Source organism: Haplochromis burtoni, unplaced genomic scaffold, assembly GCF_018398535.1.
Source record: "Haplochromis burtoni strain Fernald_Lab_line unplaced genomic scaffold, NCSU_Asbu1 Contig_615, whole genome shotgun sequence".
NCBI lineage: Eukaryota > Metazoa > Chordata > Actinopteri > Cichliformes > Cichlidae > Haplochromis > Haplochromis burtoni.
The window spans coordinates 199,113-218,680 of NW_024582976.1; the positions used below are offsets into that span (position 1 = coordinate 199,113).

Genomic DNA, 19,568 nt, shown 5'->3' on the forward strand with positions numbered 1-19,568 from the left:
GTTAATGAACCAAATAGCAGCGTGAAAGGCAAAAATATTGCTGATTGCAGAAAAAGATAAGAAAAGACACAAAAAAGACTGAAGAGTGACGACACTAAAGAACGATTCCAAAGTGACTTAACAACAATAGAATTAATTATTAAAAATGAATTTTATGTTTTCAAGTGAACAAAAAATACAGTAAAAAAACAGTCACAAAATGATTTTAAACAGGGGGGAAATCCATGTAGTCCTTTAAATGAGACATTTTCTGTATCATATGAATAGGATTTTTGTGTCCTAAATAGAAAGCAGTTTAATGACTTTCAGCATCCTGTTGATGCCCAGAGATGGAAACAGCAGAAGATCAAGAAACAAGAGCTACAAAATGTCAGAGTTGTAATGTTCCTTTAAATGTATGTGACCTTTTCACCTTTCAAGTTGAAGCTTTTACATCTCAAAATAAAGCAATGTGAATATAACTTAAATATTTTAAAGTGTCCATTATGCAGATGTTTCTCACACGAAACATACAGATACAGGTTTTTGGAACATATCCTAGAAAAAAACTTTGGTGTTTAGTCTTTTTGTTGGTGTGAACAGACAAAATCAAAATCTAGTGTAAAATGTGTAAATGACCCACATCAACATAACTGTATCCAGCAGAAAAACACACAGATATAATATGGCAACTTTTCATGATATAAAAAAGACTTCTGAATTAAACTACAACACACCGAGAACTGTAAAATAACGATTCTAACAATGACACTGCTCAGCCACAACAAAATGCAGCCCTACCTTCAGAGATGTTTGGATTCTCTTGTCTGGTAAATCATAGTGGATGATAATGCTGTTCGTGATTCATGAGAAACACGCAAAGTCTAGAAAACTTCCACACCTATCCTGTATACTTCCAAATGCAATCAGTGTCTCAGTAGGAATAGATTTCAGGTCTGGTTTTGATACAGTACACACTTTAGCATGTATGCAGAAGGGAGGTTCATAGTACTGTCTGAAATCACTATATAACTTCCAAACATCATTAAACTTTAATACAGTTGTGTCAACATACTGTTGTCTGATAAGATGGTCACTGTTTTTAGATTTTGACAAGAAGACTTTGATACCCCAGTAGAACAAATGACAATTGCACCTCGACCACATACTTTGAATCATTAAAGGTATTAATATGGATTTTTTTTCTCCTCATAGTTGCTGCAAAATCAGTTGTTTCAAAAATTTATCACAACAATGTTTAAGACAGTTGTTTATATTGGCATGCCTACGCATTACTAGAACAACGCCCATTTTAGGGTTATCCCCAGGAATTTCAGAATTGTAGTGCCATGCTGTAGTGGCAGTTTGCGGCAGTGTGAAATCTGTAGGCCTATTGCTTTAGTCAATTTGCCAGCTTGCTAACTAGCACAAAAGATATTAATGTCTTGAATGCCCCCTTCCGGATTTCCTATGTTTTTGTCTGTTTGTCACACTCAAATGTTTCAGATAATTAAACAAATCTAAATATTAGACAAAGATAACACACGTAAACACAAAATGTAGTTTCTAAATGATGGCATTTATTATTAAGGGGGGGGGGGAATCCAAAAATAATCCAAACATAAATCGACCTGTGTGAAAAAGGGATTGGACCCCCCTGTTATAACATAAATTAACCGTGGCATATCACATCTTTGGATGTGATATCCATGTTCAATTTCTGTGGCCACATCCAGCCCTGATTGCTGCCACATCTGTTCTCAATTAAGAAATCACTTAAATAGGACCTGCCTGACAAAGTGGAGTAGACCAAAAGATCCTCAAAATCAGAGTTGATGCCACGGTCCAAGGAAATTCGGGAGCAAATCAGACACATCTCTCAGTCTCGAAAAGGTTATAAAGCATTTCTAAAGCTGTGGGACTCCAGCCAACAATAAGAGCCATTATCCACAAATGGCGAAAGGACGGAACAGTTTTGAACCTTCCAAGGAGTGACTGGCCGACCTAAATTACCCTAAGAGCACATTGATGACTCATCCAGGAGGTCACAAAAGACCCCAGAACAACACCTAAAGAACTGCAGGCCTCACTTGCCTCAGTTAAGGTCAGTGTCACAACACCACCATGAGAAAGACGGAAAAAAATGGCCTGCATGGCAGAGTTTTAATATGAAAAGCACCGCGGAGCAAAAGGAACATCAAGTCTCAATTTTACCAGAAAACATCTTGATGATCCTCAAGATTTTTGGGAAAATACTCTGTGGACTGATGAGACAAAAGTTAAACTTTTTGGAAGGTGTGTGTCCCGTTACATCTGACATAAAAGTAACACAGCATTTCAGAAAAGGAACATCATACCAAGAGTGAAATTTGGTGGTGGTAGTGTGATGGTCTGGGGCTGTTTTGCTGCCTCAGGACCTGAAGACTTGCTGTGGTAAACAGAGAATTCTGCTGTCTATCAAAACATCCTGAAGGAGAATGTCCGGCCACCTGTTCATGACCTCAAAGTAAAGCGCACTTGGGTTCTGCAGCAGGACGATGACCCAAAACGCACCAGCCAGTCCACTTATGAATGGCTGAATTTAAGAAACTACATTTTGTGTTTACTTGTGTTATGTTTGTCTAATATTTAAATTTGTTTGATAATCCTAAATATTTAAGTGTGACAAACATGCAAAAAAACAGGAAATCTGGAACGGGAAAATACTTTTTCATATCACTGTATGTATGCATCTTAACTAAATACATTTAGGGTCTTCACATGGGGGGATATGCTAGCTGGCCTAATAACAGTATAACATTTTTAATAATGTAACAGCTTTCCATGACTGTTTGAAGCTATATTAGTAATGTTTCTTGCAATTCCTCATTTGTCTAAATCTCTTCTTGCTGTTACTCAAGTTCAAAGCAAATATTAATTTGAGAATAATTTTTCCCTGCACTGATAAACTAAATCTTGTGGTTCACCCACCTGCCAAATCTCAAGAGCCCTACAGGTACCGGTCAAAGCTAAGAGTGAACCGTACTTTTTTAATCTACTCTTGGCTACATACAGTAACTGAAAGAGAGTTAAACAAATCAGTGTGAAAAAGCATCTTTAGTGGAATGCTATGTGGCAATGCTAATCAACGAGGTAAACACAGCAGATCTTTTTCAAGCACAACACGTTATGGTGGTGTTTGGTGATGAATTTAGCAATATGTATCATCTTAGGATCAACATGTTTCAAATTATTACAAAAGGTGGCAGCTGGTGCACAATCATGGTAAAACCTTACAAACATTATTTTTGTGACCTTTACAATTTACTGTTTGTAATCTGAGACAATGATCTAAATGGCTTGGAAAGAAAGTGACTGGACTTCTTAATTACTTGAAGACGTTTCACATCTTATCTGAGAAGCTTCTTCAGTTCTAAAACTAACTTGATCTCGTGCCTCACAACACGCCGCAAGGTGCGAAAAAAGGTCACTATCAGCAGAGGCTTCGGTTGAAACCATTGTGAGGCCTTGCCTTTCCCTATTATCTGACCCACTGAGATCACCTGATGCAAGAGCTAAGTGGAGGGTGAGGCGCCTGGGAAGGGAACGCAGAACTGCATAGTAAGTGGCAGACAGTTGGTGTCGTAAGCCATCCCCTCTTTACAAAGATAGTCATTTATCTATGCCCACTGTGAATGACCAGTGGACCTGAAGAAGCTTCTCAGATCAGAGGTTAAAAGTCTTAAAGAAACTTAAAGAAGTCCAGATGATTTCTTTCCAAGCTCCTCACCTGGATCACCTGGATGACTGAGAACCTACACAGACAATTTGAGACAATGTTACTTTACTGAAATTCACACACTACACTAGTAGATATACATAGTATAATGTATATACTATTAAAGTATAAATAGTAAAAATGGAAGTAGCGAAATTAAGACACAGAATATTTATGTAATTTTTTTTCATGCACCAACTGTACAGATCTTAGGATGTTACAGAGTATGGATGTATTTTTATGTATAACTCACACACTAGTGTATTTTCTGTTTATTTCTTAAAGACTCTCTTCCTACTTCCTACCTCTCTATATTTTTAAATTCATGCTGACTGGCCAGGACAAATTCATCTCTTCCTCTCTTCCATGTTAAACACATCTTCAGTTGAATTTGTTGGCAGTTTCATATTTTTTAAAATTTGCTTTGTCTCTGTCTGGACTCTACACCTACTGAGCCTCCCTAATCTTTTCCAAAGCAGGTGCTCTGACTAATCTAAGTAAACATCTTAAATATAAAAGTTTCACATGTATTTTTAAAAAAAAATGTAAAACACTGTATGACACTTTTCATTACAAAAAGCAACCTGTACCCATCAATTACCTGATGTTTTTCGTAGCAAGTATATGGATATTTTAAAACATTATGACCTATTCTGCTTGGTTAAGGTTTTCACTGTGAAGCACCATAAAAATGGGATAAATGGAAGAACTGTATGGATCTATAAGTCCCCACAACTAGAGTCATGCTTCTCAAATTTAAGAATCACAGTGTTGTAGCACCAGCAATGAAGACGTGTGTTCCTTGTTCAATGTTTTTGTTCCAGCAAGGTGAGTAGAGACCTTGCTTGAATCAAACTGCAGTGAAACTCAGACGAGCAATATTTCCAGTTTAGGCCTCTTCATATGGCAGATGATACTGTTCTTCCCTCTTATTACACCGTTTGGCTACAATTGCCAAATACAGTACCACAAGAATAAGCCAGTAGCAGGCGTAGAGTATCGTCCCTGCTATCAATAAGGCTTTCTCAGTCTCACTGAATGGCTCCTGTGTTTCACAGTAAACTGTATATGCCACACCTCCAAGCAGCACCATAGCCCAAACTGTAACTGGCACCGCTCCAATGAAGTTGACCACAATCTTCCTGCGGCCTGATGTGCCCCATCCAGCCTTGTTTATGGTAAGCAAGGCAAATATTTTGGCAGGAAGAAGGCTGGACATGTAGAGCAGTGAGTAAAGTGACATGAAGATCATGACCAGACTGCCACGCAAAAAACAGGCGTAGGTCGCCTTCACCATCCCGACCAACTGGACTGTCAATAAGAAGAGCAGGATATTCCACAGCCGTCCACGATAGAAGAGATGGATGACTGTAGCAACCAAGAAGAACGGGAAGAAGCCAGTGACCATGGATTCATAAGTCATCCAGAGGCTGTGTTTATGGAACCACAAGGCATTGTAGAGCCATTCACGAAAGTAAGACTTGCTCCATCGAGTCTGCTGGTTGAGCCAACGCAGATACTGGGTTGGCGTCTCAGTCTGACACTGTGATCGAGCTGTGAATTTTGTCTTGTACCCAAAGCTAAGCACCCGATTGGTGAGGTGGCGGTCATCTCCAAAGCTGCACTTGGAGCCTAAAAAGGTCTGATGGTACCATGGCTCCAAGAAGTGCTGTAGCAAGGAGTTCCTGTACATCCCGAGAGGGCCACTGATACACTGGACACAGCCAAAGTAGGACTGGCACGCACGCTCAATGTTGAAGGCCATCCAGTAGCGCACACTGCTTAAGAAGGAGATCCATGAGTCGTACTTGTTGAGTATCTGGAAGATAGGAAAGTGCATAAGAATATATTAAGATTGAAAGAAAGGAAAATCACAGTCAGGTTTCATTGTATCTTAACAGTTACTGAAAGCTAAGATTTTTCCATCAACTTTTCCTTTTTTTTTCAGGTTTAGGGAATATTGTCTTGAAACTCTCCAAGGAGCCTTCACCTTTTTTTGTCCCAGATATAAATAGAATAAAATAGACACATTTTCAGGACCTAGATGACATTTCAAATGTAGTTTTATGCATTTTTGCATTGTAGTTTTTTTCTGTGAGGATTTTACATTTGAGTATTTCAAATGTGCAAAAATATGCCTGGTTAGCCCACTTTTCTGAGTTAGATACAGCTCATTTCTGTATCTAACTCATTAAGTTTCTAATTAATCTATCTACCTCATTAAACTCCTTTACATTAATTAATGTAAAACTTTATGTTATTCAAGGTTGTGGCTGTAGCTGGGCTGGTTATGCTCCCTGCTCTGTTTCTCATGTCTCTCTTTGGCTGTCAGCAATATATGAGGTTAACCCGCTATAGGTAGGCTACATGTCTGTTCACTTGATTCTGTCAGCTTAAATAATTAGCGTTATGACAGCTGATAATTCACCTAAATGTAGCTCACTGAACTGTCTACTTGTAAAATTGCCTGATTTGAGCAGCAGCTAGTGTGGGACTTTTGTTCAGAGTTGTCCTATGGACTTGGGCTGCCATAGGAGGTGCAGACCTGCCATTGCCTTTACGGAGAGATTGTTGAGCAATGGATTGTGGGTGGAACTGGCATTACAGTGTCCTTATTTGAGGCCTGACTGAGCACTTGGTTTTTGGGCTGAGTGTCCATAGCTGTCAAGTTTAGCTTTGTGAATACTAATTATCTTGTTCAATCCTCTTCGTTGCTGGAATTGGCTACAGAAAGATGAGCTAGTAACAGTCTGGATTCCCCTTTGGCATTTCCTTTATTGTACAGCACTTTGGATGTGAAGCTGATGTTACGTGCTTTTCTTTTTATCTCCTTTCGTTATGTCCCCCAGCTCTGGTAAGTCTATTCCAGCCTCTCTTGCTTTTTATTTATTGATTGATTGACTGATTTTTGAGCACACCATGAGACCAATTTGCATTTCAAGTAGAGCCTTCAAGCTTCACAATATAGCCATGGTCTTCTGACAACAAGGGAAAGCATCGTCTCATGATGCAAATGTTGTTATAACTTCAGTCTGGATACGACCACTTGCTAGGCTAGCTATAATTTCAGTTTTTCGTTGAAGTGCCCAGAACGGTTCTTTGTGAATGACGGCCACTGTTGTGTTAATAGCCATGCCAAGGACAAAGAAAATGGATTGTCTGTCTTTGAATGATTTAACAAGGCCTTGTCTTGCAGTGAAAGCCATCCGGCAGTTAGTTGTAGGGCTGCTTGCCAAATCACAATATCTCCTATTTTTACATGTGTTCAATGTAAAGGGATAACTGTATGACTGAGAAGGATTTAGAGCTGTCTATGGCATTTCCAATTGTTGTGATATTTTAAAGTACACTAGAAGGCAAAGTGACAATCGGTGACAAAGGGAAGCCCTGTCAAACAACACCCACCGCTATGGAGCCGCTACTCCTCCACATTGAAAGGAGCCAGTTGAGGTGGTTTGGGCATAAGCGAGCATATTAGCAATCTGAAGTTTGCCCTGTACTTTGATGCAAAAATGAACTGCATACTCACAGACGCAGCGTAATAAAGAAGATAAAAGCCATTTTGATGCATAAAGGGTTCAGTATTCTGTGACTCTGATATTTAGATATTGAGTTTAATCAATAACAAGAGAGGAAATTCAAGTTGACGTTCGCATTTCACTTTTCCTCTGCAGTGCTGTTTTACCTGCACGTCTCCACCAACCCCTCCCACCATTGGATCTTCCTCAAGGATCTTGAGCATTTCTATGGTACATGCTGGGTCTAAAACTGTGTCTGAATCACACACCTGGGGAAATAAAAGACGACATAAAAAACAAAAGGTGAGGCCTAGTGGGGGTTAAACACGGGCTCAGACAATTGCAACCAGCAGTCTAAGACCCCAGGTGTTGCCAAACACAGGCTGGTATTGATTGTAAAATCCGAGAGAAAAATGAGAGGCTGCTGACAAACATCCCAGCTGGTTCTTTGTAATTTCAATGCACCTGGGTCAGCTGTGGACTTGACCTTTACCCTCAGCAAGGACAAAGGCGTGCAACAGTTGGCCATGAAGAAGGAACTCAATATCCAGCATTAACCCACAGGTCTGGATGCAGACCCGGAAAGTCTTTCCATAAGCAGTTAAATAACAACAACAACAGTTTCAACAGTCTTGCTTGACTATTACTTGTGTAAAGTAGTTAGGATTTCATGCTTGTTTTACATTACATTGCAAGTCCTTCACGGATGGTGAAGGTTTTCATTCTTCTAATAAACAGATGGTTTATTTTTACTATGAAAAAAATCACAAGTAATGTTACTGTCATGTTAAATACAAAAGAGGTCATTTTTGGGTGTGCAGGATTTTATACTGCTGACAACGCATTTCACAGTGTTGATGTAAGAAACGTCATGTGTTATAATTGGTGCCCCCACCCCTATAAAAAGGGGGGGGGGGGGGAATCTGGCTGTGGGTAAACAGGAAAGAAGGGGGCTATAAAACATAGTTTGTAACCTGGTCTGGTCCTATTTTTAAAATAACGTAGTTTTATTTGACAGAAGGATCAATTTAAGTCAGGGTTTGTGAAGTTTTTAAAAAAGCACTGGACCGAATCTGCCGTCGGGCTCTGAGCAAAAGCCTACTGTGCAATTAGGAGGTGGCCAACCTGCTGAAATCACAGAGGACCCAGAGAAAAAGAGAGTTCTATTCCAAGGATCTGGTATGGAAACTCATGTTCCACTAACACAAGGCCTATTAAGGTAGATGAAAACTCTCTTAGGAAGATGCAAGAGTCCGATTATTAAGATATGTGATTGACATCTTGTTCCTCTGAGCGACCACCTTTTCCTGTATGAAACCAGGCTGAAATTCTGACTGTGGTATCCTTGGGCTCTGGACTGCAGGTCAGAATTACACTGTCAGCACTAGTAGGCTGACAGAAAGAAATCTTGTGTACTCTATTTCACTGTGAGTGTGGTTTTTCTAATGGCCACATAGAACTTATGTACTTCTTGCTCTAAGGCAGTATTTTGCCCAGTTTTTAACATTAGTGTGTTAGCATTAGCATGTAGTTCAGAAGAAACAGCTAGCACAGGTAGACATAAGTGCAGGTTTTAAATGGCATCTGTTATCAAACATGGTTCTCTGGCATTCAAAAACGGATGTATTGGAGAGCAACTTGGGTTTAGTATCTGGCATACAGGCTGGACAGCCAGGGATTGAACTGCCAGTCTTCTGATTAGTAGATGGCCTGCTGTACCTCCTGAGCTACAGCCATCCCGTTTTACATTACCGTGGTTAGTAGCTAAGTGGTCAGAATGACTATACAAACTATGCAGATCATAACAAGTGGTCAGGATGAATATTCAGATTATACATCAGGTCAGCCTAAATTGTTCAAATGAATTCTTTGCCATTGCAAATGTACATATATGTGATGGTGTCTGTGTAGCCCTTACCTGCACGTAGTCCACACTGTCCCCCAGCGCTTTGAAGGCAGTGTACATCACCTCCCTTTTACCTCCCCACTCCTGCATAATGCAAGAATAGCGGCAACCTCTGACCATCCTTGACACCTGTGCCATCTCTTCCATGTGCACTGTGCTTTTCCCCCCACCTCCACTACCGTCCCTGTGATAGTTCCCCTTCCACACCATGCTGCCAGCCTGGTCCGCTCCTCCCATCACTTCATGGAAAATGTCCATCATGTAGCGATCCTCTGGTCTATTTCCATCCACAACCAGCACCACCTTCAAGCCTGGAAAAGAGATTCGGCAGATGCTGTGGAGACACTTCCTTAGGTAGTCTGGGTCCTCTTGGTAAGCTGCGATGCAGAGGGCCACGGAACGCCGGAGGTGTTGAGGTCGTGCAGGACTCCTCATCCGCCGATGCTCCAAAAATGCAAAGAGGCTCTGGAGAAAGAGGTGGAGGGAGAGGAAGGCACCATATAGGCCAAAGGACAGGTGGTGCTGCTCAGTGTGGATAAACTGGTAGCCTTCACAATGAAGAAGGGGAAAAAAAATCAGTAAATATGATCATACATTTTAATTATCATATACTTTTTGTGTTTGTGATTGAAATGAACCTGTAACATAGGCCAACAGAATGGTGAAGAGGACCACCGCAGCAAAAAGGGTGGTGACCACAATGTTCAGCGCATTCCTGTAGCAAGAGGGCATCTGAAGATGGAGCAGGAAGTGAGGCAGAGGGGTCCACAACAGATGTCAACATGAGAACAAGGGAGTGAGTGGAGATGGGTTTAGGAAAAGAGGGAACAATTTGTGGAGGGAAGAAGAGGTCAAGAAGAGAGAAAAAAACTCACGTGTGTAATCTTAATTTGCTGTCATATGGAAGTAATGAAACAAGACATGCTTTGAAAAAGCACAAACTTTATTCTGAGAGTCACTTAGACTCAACATGAATTTATACAATTGCCATTTTCTTTGTGTGTTTTTCAAAATAGTTGAGCACCTTGAGGCAACTGGTGTTGTGATTTGGCGCCATATAAATAAAATGCAACTGAACTGAGCTACAAACATCCCAGAAACAGCAAAAGCTACTAAAACAACTAAATCCCCCATTCTGCCATTAGAACCTCTGGTGCTCCTTTCTTCCACATCTCCAGGTTAGGGCTAGGGTTAACTTACTGCACAGGAGAGACTGGTTTATTCTTTACATTACATTCAGCTCTGTTGGACAAGCAGATTTATACACTTTTTTGAATGGATTCACAGATTTACATCATGGCATCATGCATTCTGCCCGCAGACTACATCAGGAGAATCTGTTTTATCGGCGCTCCTGACCGAAAGGAAAATTTTGCAAATACAGGTGTTGGATCACATGACATCACAAAACATTTATATTCTTAATCACTGTTTTCATGAGTCATTTAGTCATTTACATAACAATTTAGTGTTTCTAGTAGCTCTAATTTGTCTGAAATATCTCCTCTCTCCTTTTCACTTTGGCATTTCTTTCCCCTTGTGCTCAGTGTGCTTACAGCAGTCTGAATCGTGAAATAAATCAACATATGAAAAATATACAAAAAAGACTAAACAGATTCAAACTACAAATTAAATCAATTGAAGTCAATTAGATAGAAATGATATAAACCACTGCAGCACAGTACCTTTAATACCTATGACATGCTCTAATTGCTGTAATAAAATATCGTCAACAGTGTCGAACGCTACACTGAAGTCTAATAGGACAAGCACAGAGATGAGTCCACTGTCAGAGGGCTTAAGAAGATCATTTGTAACCTTCACTAAAGCTGTTTCTGTGCTGTGATGAGCTCTGAAACCTGACTGAAACTCTTCAAATAAATGATTCCTCTGCAGATGATAAGCTGGAAGTTTTAAAACTACTCTTTCAATAATTAAATGAAGGTTGGAGATTAGCTAAGACGGCTGGGTCAGGTGATGGCTTTTATATTGAATCCTTAAACTTAATTACAGCACTTTTAGAAAGACATTTACTCAGATAAAATATTTCCCCATTGCTGTATAATCCATTATTGTAAATGTAAAGTTATTAGTAAATGGTCAGATGAAAGATGGTTTTTGGGGAATACTGTTAAATGTTCAGTTTCTATGTCATATGTCAGAACAAGATCTAAGTGGGATTAAAGTGGTGTGTGGACGCTTTCACATTTTGTGAGGAGCCAACTGAGTCGAGTCTAGTTTAATCTATCATTTTCAGTATTTACACAAATGTTGAAATCACCTGCAACAATTATTTTATCTGAACTAAGCACTAAATGTGATAAAAAGCCCAAGAAACCAGATAGAAACTCTTAATAAGGATCAGGCAGATGATATATAACAACAAATAAAACAGCTTTTTGAGTTTTCCAATTAGAGTGGACAAGGTTAAGAGTCAGGCTATCAAATGAGTTAAAACTCTGTGTCTATGGTTAATAAGCTGGAATGGGAGATTGTTGTTATTCTGCACCCTCAGACTGTGCTTCGAGGATTCTGACAGTTAGTTTATCACGAGGACGTTGATTTATTTCAACATATTCAACCTGCTGTAACCAGGTTTCTGTAAGGCAGAGTAAATCAATATGTTAGCCAATTATTAAATGGTTTACTAACAGGGACTCAGGGGAGAGAGACTAATTGTTTAATAATCCACATTTAACAGTTTTACTCTTTGATGTAGTTGTGGATATTATATTGTTCTTTCTGTTTATTTTTTAATATTTAAATACTACTGTTACTGCCCATCACCCCTCCCAGGATCTGGGCTGCCAAAGGTAGCTCTCCAGAGATTTCTGTCCTGCTTTTCTGTTCGGAGGGGGAGGTGTCAGGCATGATGGAAAGAGAGAAACTGCAGAGAGCCATGTAAGACCGCAGCTCTGCTTCCTCGTCCCAACTCTGGATAGTCACGTTTTAGAGGGGGTTAATAAATTTGTCCAGATTTCTAGAAATGACAGCTGCTCCATCCAAAGTGGGATGGATGCCGTCTCTTCTAATAAGACCAGATTTTCCCCAGAAAGTTTCCTAATTATCTATAAAGCTCATTTCATTTTTTGGACACTGCTCAGACAACCAGGAATTTAAGGAGAACATGCGGCTAAACATGTCACTCTTGGTTTGGTTTAACCACAAAGATGTCTGAAAGACTTCTCAAAGCTAGCTACTTAGAAGCTGAATCCAAAAAGCAATACACCATCGCAGACACATTAATATGACCTGCCTGCAAAGTCATTGCAAATGAGATGCTCAGCCCTGACCCAGTTAAAGAAACAGCCAAAGTTCTTCTGTCAGATATGAGAGAGCTAACCATTAAATCGATTTATCACTGACGTATTAGTAATCAGTGTTGGGTGTTAAAAAGTAATATCACATATTGCATTAGTTCTTAATTCTAGTAATTTGTTGTTTGATGTAGTTACTTTTCAAATAAAGAAAAACAACAAAAGAAATATCTTACGTGCATTTGCAATTTCTTTGTCTTCCTATGACTCCTTGCGTGAAGCTTGGCAGCATGACATCCTCAATACCACATCACAGCCACAACAATTTATCATAGCAACACCAACAAAGCTATATAGAGAAATCCCCAGAATGTCAGTCACACACACTCTCTCTCACACTCACACACACCTTTTGACTAGTTGTTTCTGTACACATTAGCACATCCTTTTTTCTTTTTTTTACAAAAACCAAATATGCAAGAATGATGATGGCTGAATGATTCAAATGCTAAATGCAATGCTTAAAAAATGCAAATGCTAAAATGACAGAAAATCTATTCAAGTTCTGGTGATGCAGATGCACAACAAAATGTGTTTCAACTGTAAAAACTGCCAATAGACTACAATTGCAATATTACAAGTATTTTACAACCTACTGACTCAACCAATGTCTACAATAAAAGCAGGTGGTATCCACAGCACTGGTCTTTAACGCTTTCACACATAGTGGTCACTACAGTGGACAGCTATTCAAAGGCTGTTTTCTTGTATTTGTGTCAGTGTTGATGGTATACTTGCACATAAACCACTACACTGGACACTGATGTGTCACTCAATACCAAATTCATAAGTCAAAACATATGTTGTCCACCTAAGTGGACATGTAAAAAACTCTTTGAAAAGTACATGTTTAAAAAAAATGAAGTTCAAAAATCTTTTTTTCATACCTAAAGATGAATAAAAATACTTAAGAAAGAAATCCTGATTGAGGTTGTCATAATTCATGCATGAACTGGTTAAAGAAGAGTAACAGGCGGCAGGAAGGAAGTATGCTGAGCTTTTGGGAACAGAACCACTGGTAGCTCTAGCAACTAATGGCAGCGAAATCTCATATGATGAGTGGATAGAGACAGAGTTTTATTTGGACTGTTACCTTCAAAACAGGGTTCTAGTTGAAATTCGGGGATCTAGTGATCCCAATGTTGCAGATTTGAGTGGGTAAATGGAGCAAGCGGCTAAAAAGATCAGGCAACATTTGAAAAATCATCCGAATCTTCTCACTGTCAGTAAATACTGCTAAATCAGTGCTAAAACTATTGTGACACCTGACCCAAGCTAAAGTCTGGGCAGAGTCCTGGCAGAGAAGACATGACATCAGGATCAGTGGGACCACTTTCCTTAAAGCCACATATACAGATAGATAAAGTTATTATCCACCTTTGCCCCCAGCCATAAGCCACCTCAGTGGGACCTTCCAGATAAATTAGACCATCTCAGTAAAGACGAGCATGTCAGCATTTGTTTATGATGATTATCATGTTGGATGCAGCCACACTTTAGACATGTACATCACTGAAGACCTACATATTAGCCTCAAAACCTCTGAAGTGAAAGACTATCTTCAAGATCTGCTGAACCATGAGTGGATTTCAGAGTCCCGGTCACCCTACTCATCCCCAGTTGCCTGTATTAGAAAAAAGTCAGGTGAACTGAGATTGTGCTGAGATTTCAGGGGACTCAACAGAACGTCAGTACAGAGGCACAGAATTAAAAAATTTCCAGAATTCAACATAGGCTAGATTCCCTTCACGGCAGCTTCTGGTTTTCTGCTCTTGATCAGGGAAAAGCATATCAACAGGGGTTCCTGGACCCTAAAGGTTGCCCCCTCACAGCCTTCATCACACCTTGGGGCAGCAGAACTGCATATTTAGGCCTTAGTTGAGCCTCAGCAGAGTTTCAATGAAGCATGGAGGACTAATTAAGAGGGCTTCAGGATGTAATCTGTCAGCTGTATTTGGAAGACAACCTAGTCCACTCTCCTTCATTTGATACTCATGTGGAACACATCAGAGACACCAAAAACATGGTGGCAAACTCAGATCACAGAAGTGTGATGTCTTCAAGAAGAAACTGGATTTCCTCAGTCAGATGGTGCTAGAAAAAGGATAGCTGAGGACCCAGCTGAAATAGCTCCTGTCCAAGCTCTCAGAGAATGCAAAGAGATGTGGACCATTTTGTAATGCATGCTGACCCTCACCCTGCCCCACCCTGAGCCTGGTTCTGTTGGAGGTTTCTTCCTGTTAAAAGGGAGTTTTTCCTTTTAACTGTCACCAAAGCACTGGTTCAAAGGGGGTTATATGATCTGTTTTCTTTGTATTATTGTCGAGTCTTTACCTCACAATATAAAGAACCTTGTGGCAACTGTTATTGTGTTTTGGTGCTATATAAATTAAATTTAATTCAATTGAAATTAATTGAATTTATCTAAAGAAGCAGATTGGAAAGACTCGCTGTCAAACATAGTGCCTGCCTACAACTACACTTGGAAGGAGGCTACTGGGCTTTCCACATACTATTTGCTGTTTGGCCACACTCCTCGGCTTTCTGTAGATGTCTTGTTCAACTTGCCTTCACAGGACCAGCAAGCAAGCTATGAGAAGTATGTGACAAAATGGCACTCTCAAATGAAGGAGGCTTATGAGATTGCACCTATTACAGCTCAAAAAGAAGCTTGGCAATCTCAAAGAGAGAAGTCCAGAGAAGCTTTGGTCATACTGGGGGGATGCAGTGTATGTGGTAGTGAGTCAAAAAGCCCTAACATCCCAGTTTATGAGTTCAAACCACAAAAGGAGGAAAGAGTGACACAATACACAGGAACCTGTTCCATCAATGTACCAGCCTGCCCGTGGAAAAACCATACAGATGGGAACAAAACAAATAAAGAGAAGCCTGAGACAAAAGGAAGGAGAAGCTCAACAACGTATTAAGTTTTAATATTTGTTTAAGTATTAAGATGGGAGCTATTTGCCCCCAGGGGCTGTGAGGTCTTGATGGCCTGTAGATATACATAGAAGGTGTGAGAGACAGTTATAAGAAACTGATGCAGACTGAAGACACTAAGATGAACAGAAGTGCATTAATATGTAAACAAAGATAAGTGTGGTAGAGTGTTGGATGAATATTGAGTCTGGTTACAGGAGAAAAGTCATAGTAATGTGATAAACTTGTTTATCGATCTAGACAGGAAAAATAATGTATACCTGGCAAAGACAACTGATGATTAATTGGTACTGTGGGTTTTATTTGGTGAACGTAACACAGTGTGGAAAATGTTTTATTGAACAGTTAAATGCAGTGTTTACAACCATAATTGTTACTCGGGGACAGGCACTAGTAGTGGAAAGAAATGTAATGAAAAAGAAAACATGTTAACAGAGTTTTATTATTAATTAGTTCAGGGTGTGGCACCCCATGTTTTAAGCATTAATAACAAGTTTCAACATTTTTCTTGATGTTGTTTTAACCCTCGCATGGTCATAGTCAAAAAAGGGACCCTTTTGGGTCCCTTTTTTGACTATGACCATGCGAGGGTTAATATGTTTGTTGTGAAAATAGTTCATCATAGTACAGAGTGGAAAAATTAATTTGCCCTCATCTGGCATTAAGGCAATACTGGGTTGCGTCAGTCAATGGGACTTGTGCCTCAGACAAATGAGTGACTGTCAAAGTAATCGCTTACTAAAGTAATCCAAGCCAGTCATGGTTATGGTAGCTGACAGTAACACAGAACTGCTATTGTGTTGTACTTATGGGAAGTTGTGCTCATTGTAAAAAATAATCATGTGATCATTAAATGCCTCAGAGACTTCATCAATAACCAACGCCTCGTGGTGGTGCTGTGTGGCAGACAGGATGAGGACCAAAACACAGGACTCAAAAAAAAAGAGTGAACTAAAGGAGGCAGCTTTGTTGCTGAAATAACGATATTTAAACATAGAAGCTCTGATAACCAAAAACTCAAAAACAAGGAACCAGAAGTAAACAACTAGGGGGAACAACGAGGAATAAACTGGGGTACCAAGGATCACACAGGAAAACACACAGCACATGGGACGACACGACAATAAGCAAAGGAACACAGAGGACTTAAATACACAGAGGATAACAGGAGGGAACACAGCCGGACGTAAACAGACACAATGTGACAGGGAGGAAGCAAAGCTGAATACACTGAACAAGGCACTATCAAAATAAAGCAGGAAACACACACAACTCAGATTCAAGACACCCAAGCTTAACACAGTGACTAGGGAGACACGAGTAAACACAGGAGAAGATAAACACTGAGTGAGGGAGAACTAAGAACATTATGAACCTAAGAATCACAATAATTATTAAAAAACAAACAGCATCATGACTACAAAACCCTGGGTGTGAATTTGTTGTGCCTAAAATACTCTGAAATGTTTGTCTTAGACATCTGTCTCAAGTCAATTAAAGCTTGCTAATGTGCTACTGTTACAGCTACCATCATATAACATAGCACACCAAATAAGGTTGTAGCAAAGAACGATTTATTTCCTATTTGTAATAGGAAGAACATTTTCATTCTTGCATGAACGTTCCACAGTCTTGGGCATTTTAGATTTACTTAAGTTCTTACTGTATGCACTGAGACACTCTAATAATGGCAGGCATTGTGCAAAAAGGACCGACACATTAGGGAGGTCCAACACAGCAGTGATGCTGTGGAAAATCAAACAGTACAAGGTTTTTCATTGGAGACACCAGAAGCTTCAAATGGGTACTCTTTGGCTATTTTTTCAGATAGTTGCTGTCTTCTTCCACACAGGGAAAATGTTGCATATGCTAGGAGCTAACACAAGGACACAATAACAATGTTATGTTCAGACTGATTCACATTGATTTTTTTAGTTTTCAGTGTAATTTTAAAGCAGAGTAAGCTAAGCAATTCAAGCTAAGTGCCGGGCAGAAATCTCTACCATACACTGTAAACATTCAACACACATGCCTGAACACTATCCTACAATGTAACTATTGATTAATACGGTTTTTCTAACTTTTCATTCAGTTTTTGTCTCTATTCAACCTTCATTTAGTTAATCTTTAGAACTGCATACCAAATCTGAAGAGGTATCCAAAACTGAAGCCTAAGCATAGTCTATTTAATGAGCTTTTGTAAGATAAACCCACATTTTAGTGTAGTTATGTTACAGAAATAAGAAATGACTGATTTTGCTATCCTGAGGCCAAGTGAAAAACATTTTAAAGACCTTACCTTCCTGAACCAGTGCCCCCTCTGTATTTTCCAGTTTTCAGTCCGTCAAGCCAGGACATCCAGCCCTCTCCTCTCCTTTGCACACAACTTTCCTTGTTCTCTCCCCCTCCTTCCTCCAGCTCACACTACATCTTTATTCCAGCTTGCTTGCTTAATTCACATCCAAAAATACACCAGGCTGCTTTGACCACCACACTCCAACCAGCGTGCCTGTAAGCCACCCTCCTCCTTCTCCTTCGATCTTCCAGGAGTTTCCCAGGGGATGAGGTCCCCAAGCTGAGATGTGATCAGAGGTGCTCAGCCAGCAGCTGACGTTGGTGCAGTCTCTGTCGGTGTTAAGCAGCAGTTATTCTGCCGTCTGTGTGTGTTGCTCTCCATCCTATGGACATGGTCAGAGCAAAGTGAAGATGCCTGAGATTCAAAGCAAAAGGTTCCGTCTCTGCCTTAGTTTTGACATCTTCTTTGTCGGGGGATTTCTCTAGCTTCTCTTCTCTCTTCTGCAGTCTCTGCTCATTTTGCACCTACTGTTTTCAGCAGAGCTGAAAGCGTCCTCCTTTATCACTCTGTCCAAGCTGGTCGACTGAGAGCCCAACACTGCTGAGCGGCTCCTTCACCACCTGCTCCCCTCCCCTCCCTGGGCATCCTAACCAGCACCCGATCTCTCTGCAATGCAGCCAGCGGTCTTTAACAAGTCTGGGTGCTCCTTTCACTTCTCTACCTTACTCAAAGCAGCCCTTATGGGCTTATTCATCTTCCCTCCCTCTCTTTTCCTCTCCTCTTTGAGGCTGAGTTGCTGACACGCTTATACCTGGACAAACTGCAGCATGCACTGGAGAGTCGATAGATGGCTGGCAAAGCACAGCGATCTAAACACAGCCATGTAAACACATTTCACTATCCATGCCAGGTAACATAATATACTAAACTTGTACACTTTATCTTTCTCTATCACACATAGTGAGATGTAGTAGTTATTGTAATAGAAGTCGCATGACTTTAGCCAGGGGCGCCGTAAGGGGAGAAAAGTGATGACGAGGGGCCCTAGAAAACAGTAAAATAGTCAATTAGTCTTTTTAAAAAAAAGAAAATTATTAACCTATCACCATAAAATAATGTCTGGTTCACAAGGATACTTGTGAACTTGATTATTTTATAGCATTAGTTTTGTTTTGCTATTGGCAACAAAAAATAAAATCTAATCAGCCTCTGACCCCGCCTCCCCCTCCTTCTTACATGATTTGGTTTGGTCCAGGTGCACGCGCTCCGGACTGACGCTGAGCGGTAAGACTGGAGGATAGCTCTGTGCAAAGTTACAAGTTAGATTCAAAAAACAAAAGAGAGACAGAAGGAGATTAACCCTTGTGTTGTTCACGGGTCATTTTTGTCCTCTAAAGAAATCTTTTGCTATCAAAAATGTGTTTTTTATTCAAATGGTCTGAAAATAACAGAAGTTATTCATTACTATACTATGCATGATTGGAATAAGTTTTAAGTAATTTGATTTATTTATGGGGTTTTTATTGGATTTTATAACACTTGTGGTCCTCATGGACAAAAATGATCCCAAAGTACAAAGTGTTGCAAAGAGCCGTATTTTCACACCATACTGCTTTCAAACATCTTTGATCTTGGATCACTGATGTGTGGGGTCAAGCACTGGTCATAACAACCACAACAACAACAGGCAGCACAACGAGGAGGCAGGTGCTCTATATTCAATGAAATTTTATTTATACAGCGCCAAATCACAACAACAGCCGCATCAAAGTGCTTCATATTGTAAGGCCGACCCTACAATAATACATACACAGTGTTAGGATGCCTGGGTCGTCGACCCAGGGTTTTTGAGTTT

General features: G+C 40.0%; 1 protein-coding gene across 1 annotated transcript; it reads right to left on the reverse strand.

Annotated features, from left to right (window-relative positions):
* Positions 1-167: 167 nt before the first annotated feature.
* has3 (hyaluronan synthase 3) lies at positions 168-18,671 on the reverse strand. Its single transcript, XM_005951181.3, has 5 exons — positions 17,717-18,671; positions 9,799-9,892; positions 9,173-9,708; positions 7,422-7,523; positions 168-5,555 (listed from the first exon to the last, which is right to left on the reverse strand). The coding sequence occupies exons 2-5, from the start codon at positions 9,890-9,892 to the stop codon at positions 4,626-4,628; spliced, it is 1,662 nt and encodes a 553-aa protein (XP_005951243.1). The 5' UTR covers positions 17,717-18,671; the 3' UTR covers positions 168-4,625.
* Positions 18,672-19,568: the final 897 nt, after the last annotated feature.

Coding starts and splice junctions, on each gene's coding strand:
- has3 (XM_005951181.3), bottom strand. CDS start 9,892: ATGCCCTCTTGCTACAGGAATGCGCTGAACATTGTGGTCACCACCCTT. Junction 7,524..9,172: donor ACAGTGTGGACTACGTGCAG/GTAAGGGCTACA, acceptor TTATTTCCCCAG/GTGTGTGATTCAGACACAGT. Junction 5,556..7,421: donor GGGTTGGTGGAGACGTGCAG/GTAAAACAGCAC, acceptor CCTATCTTCCAG/ATACTCAACAAGTACGACTC.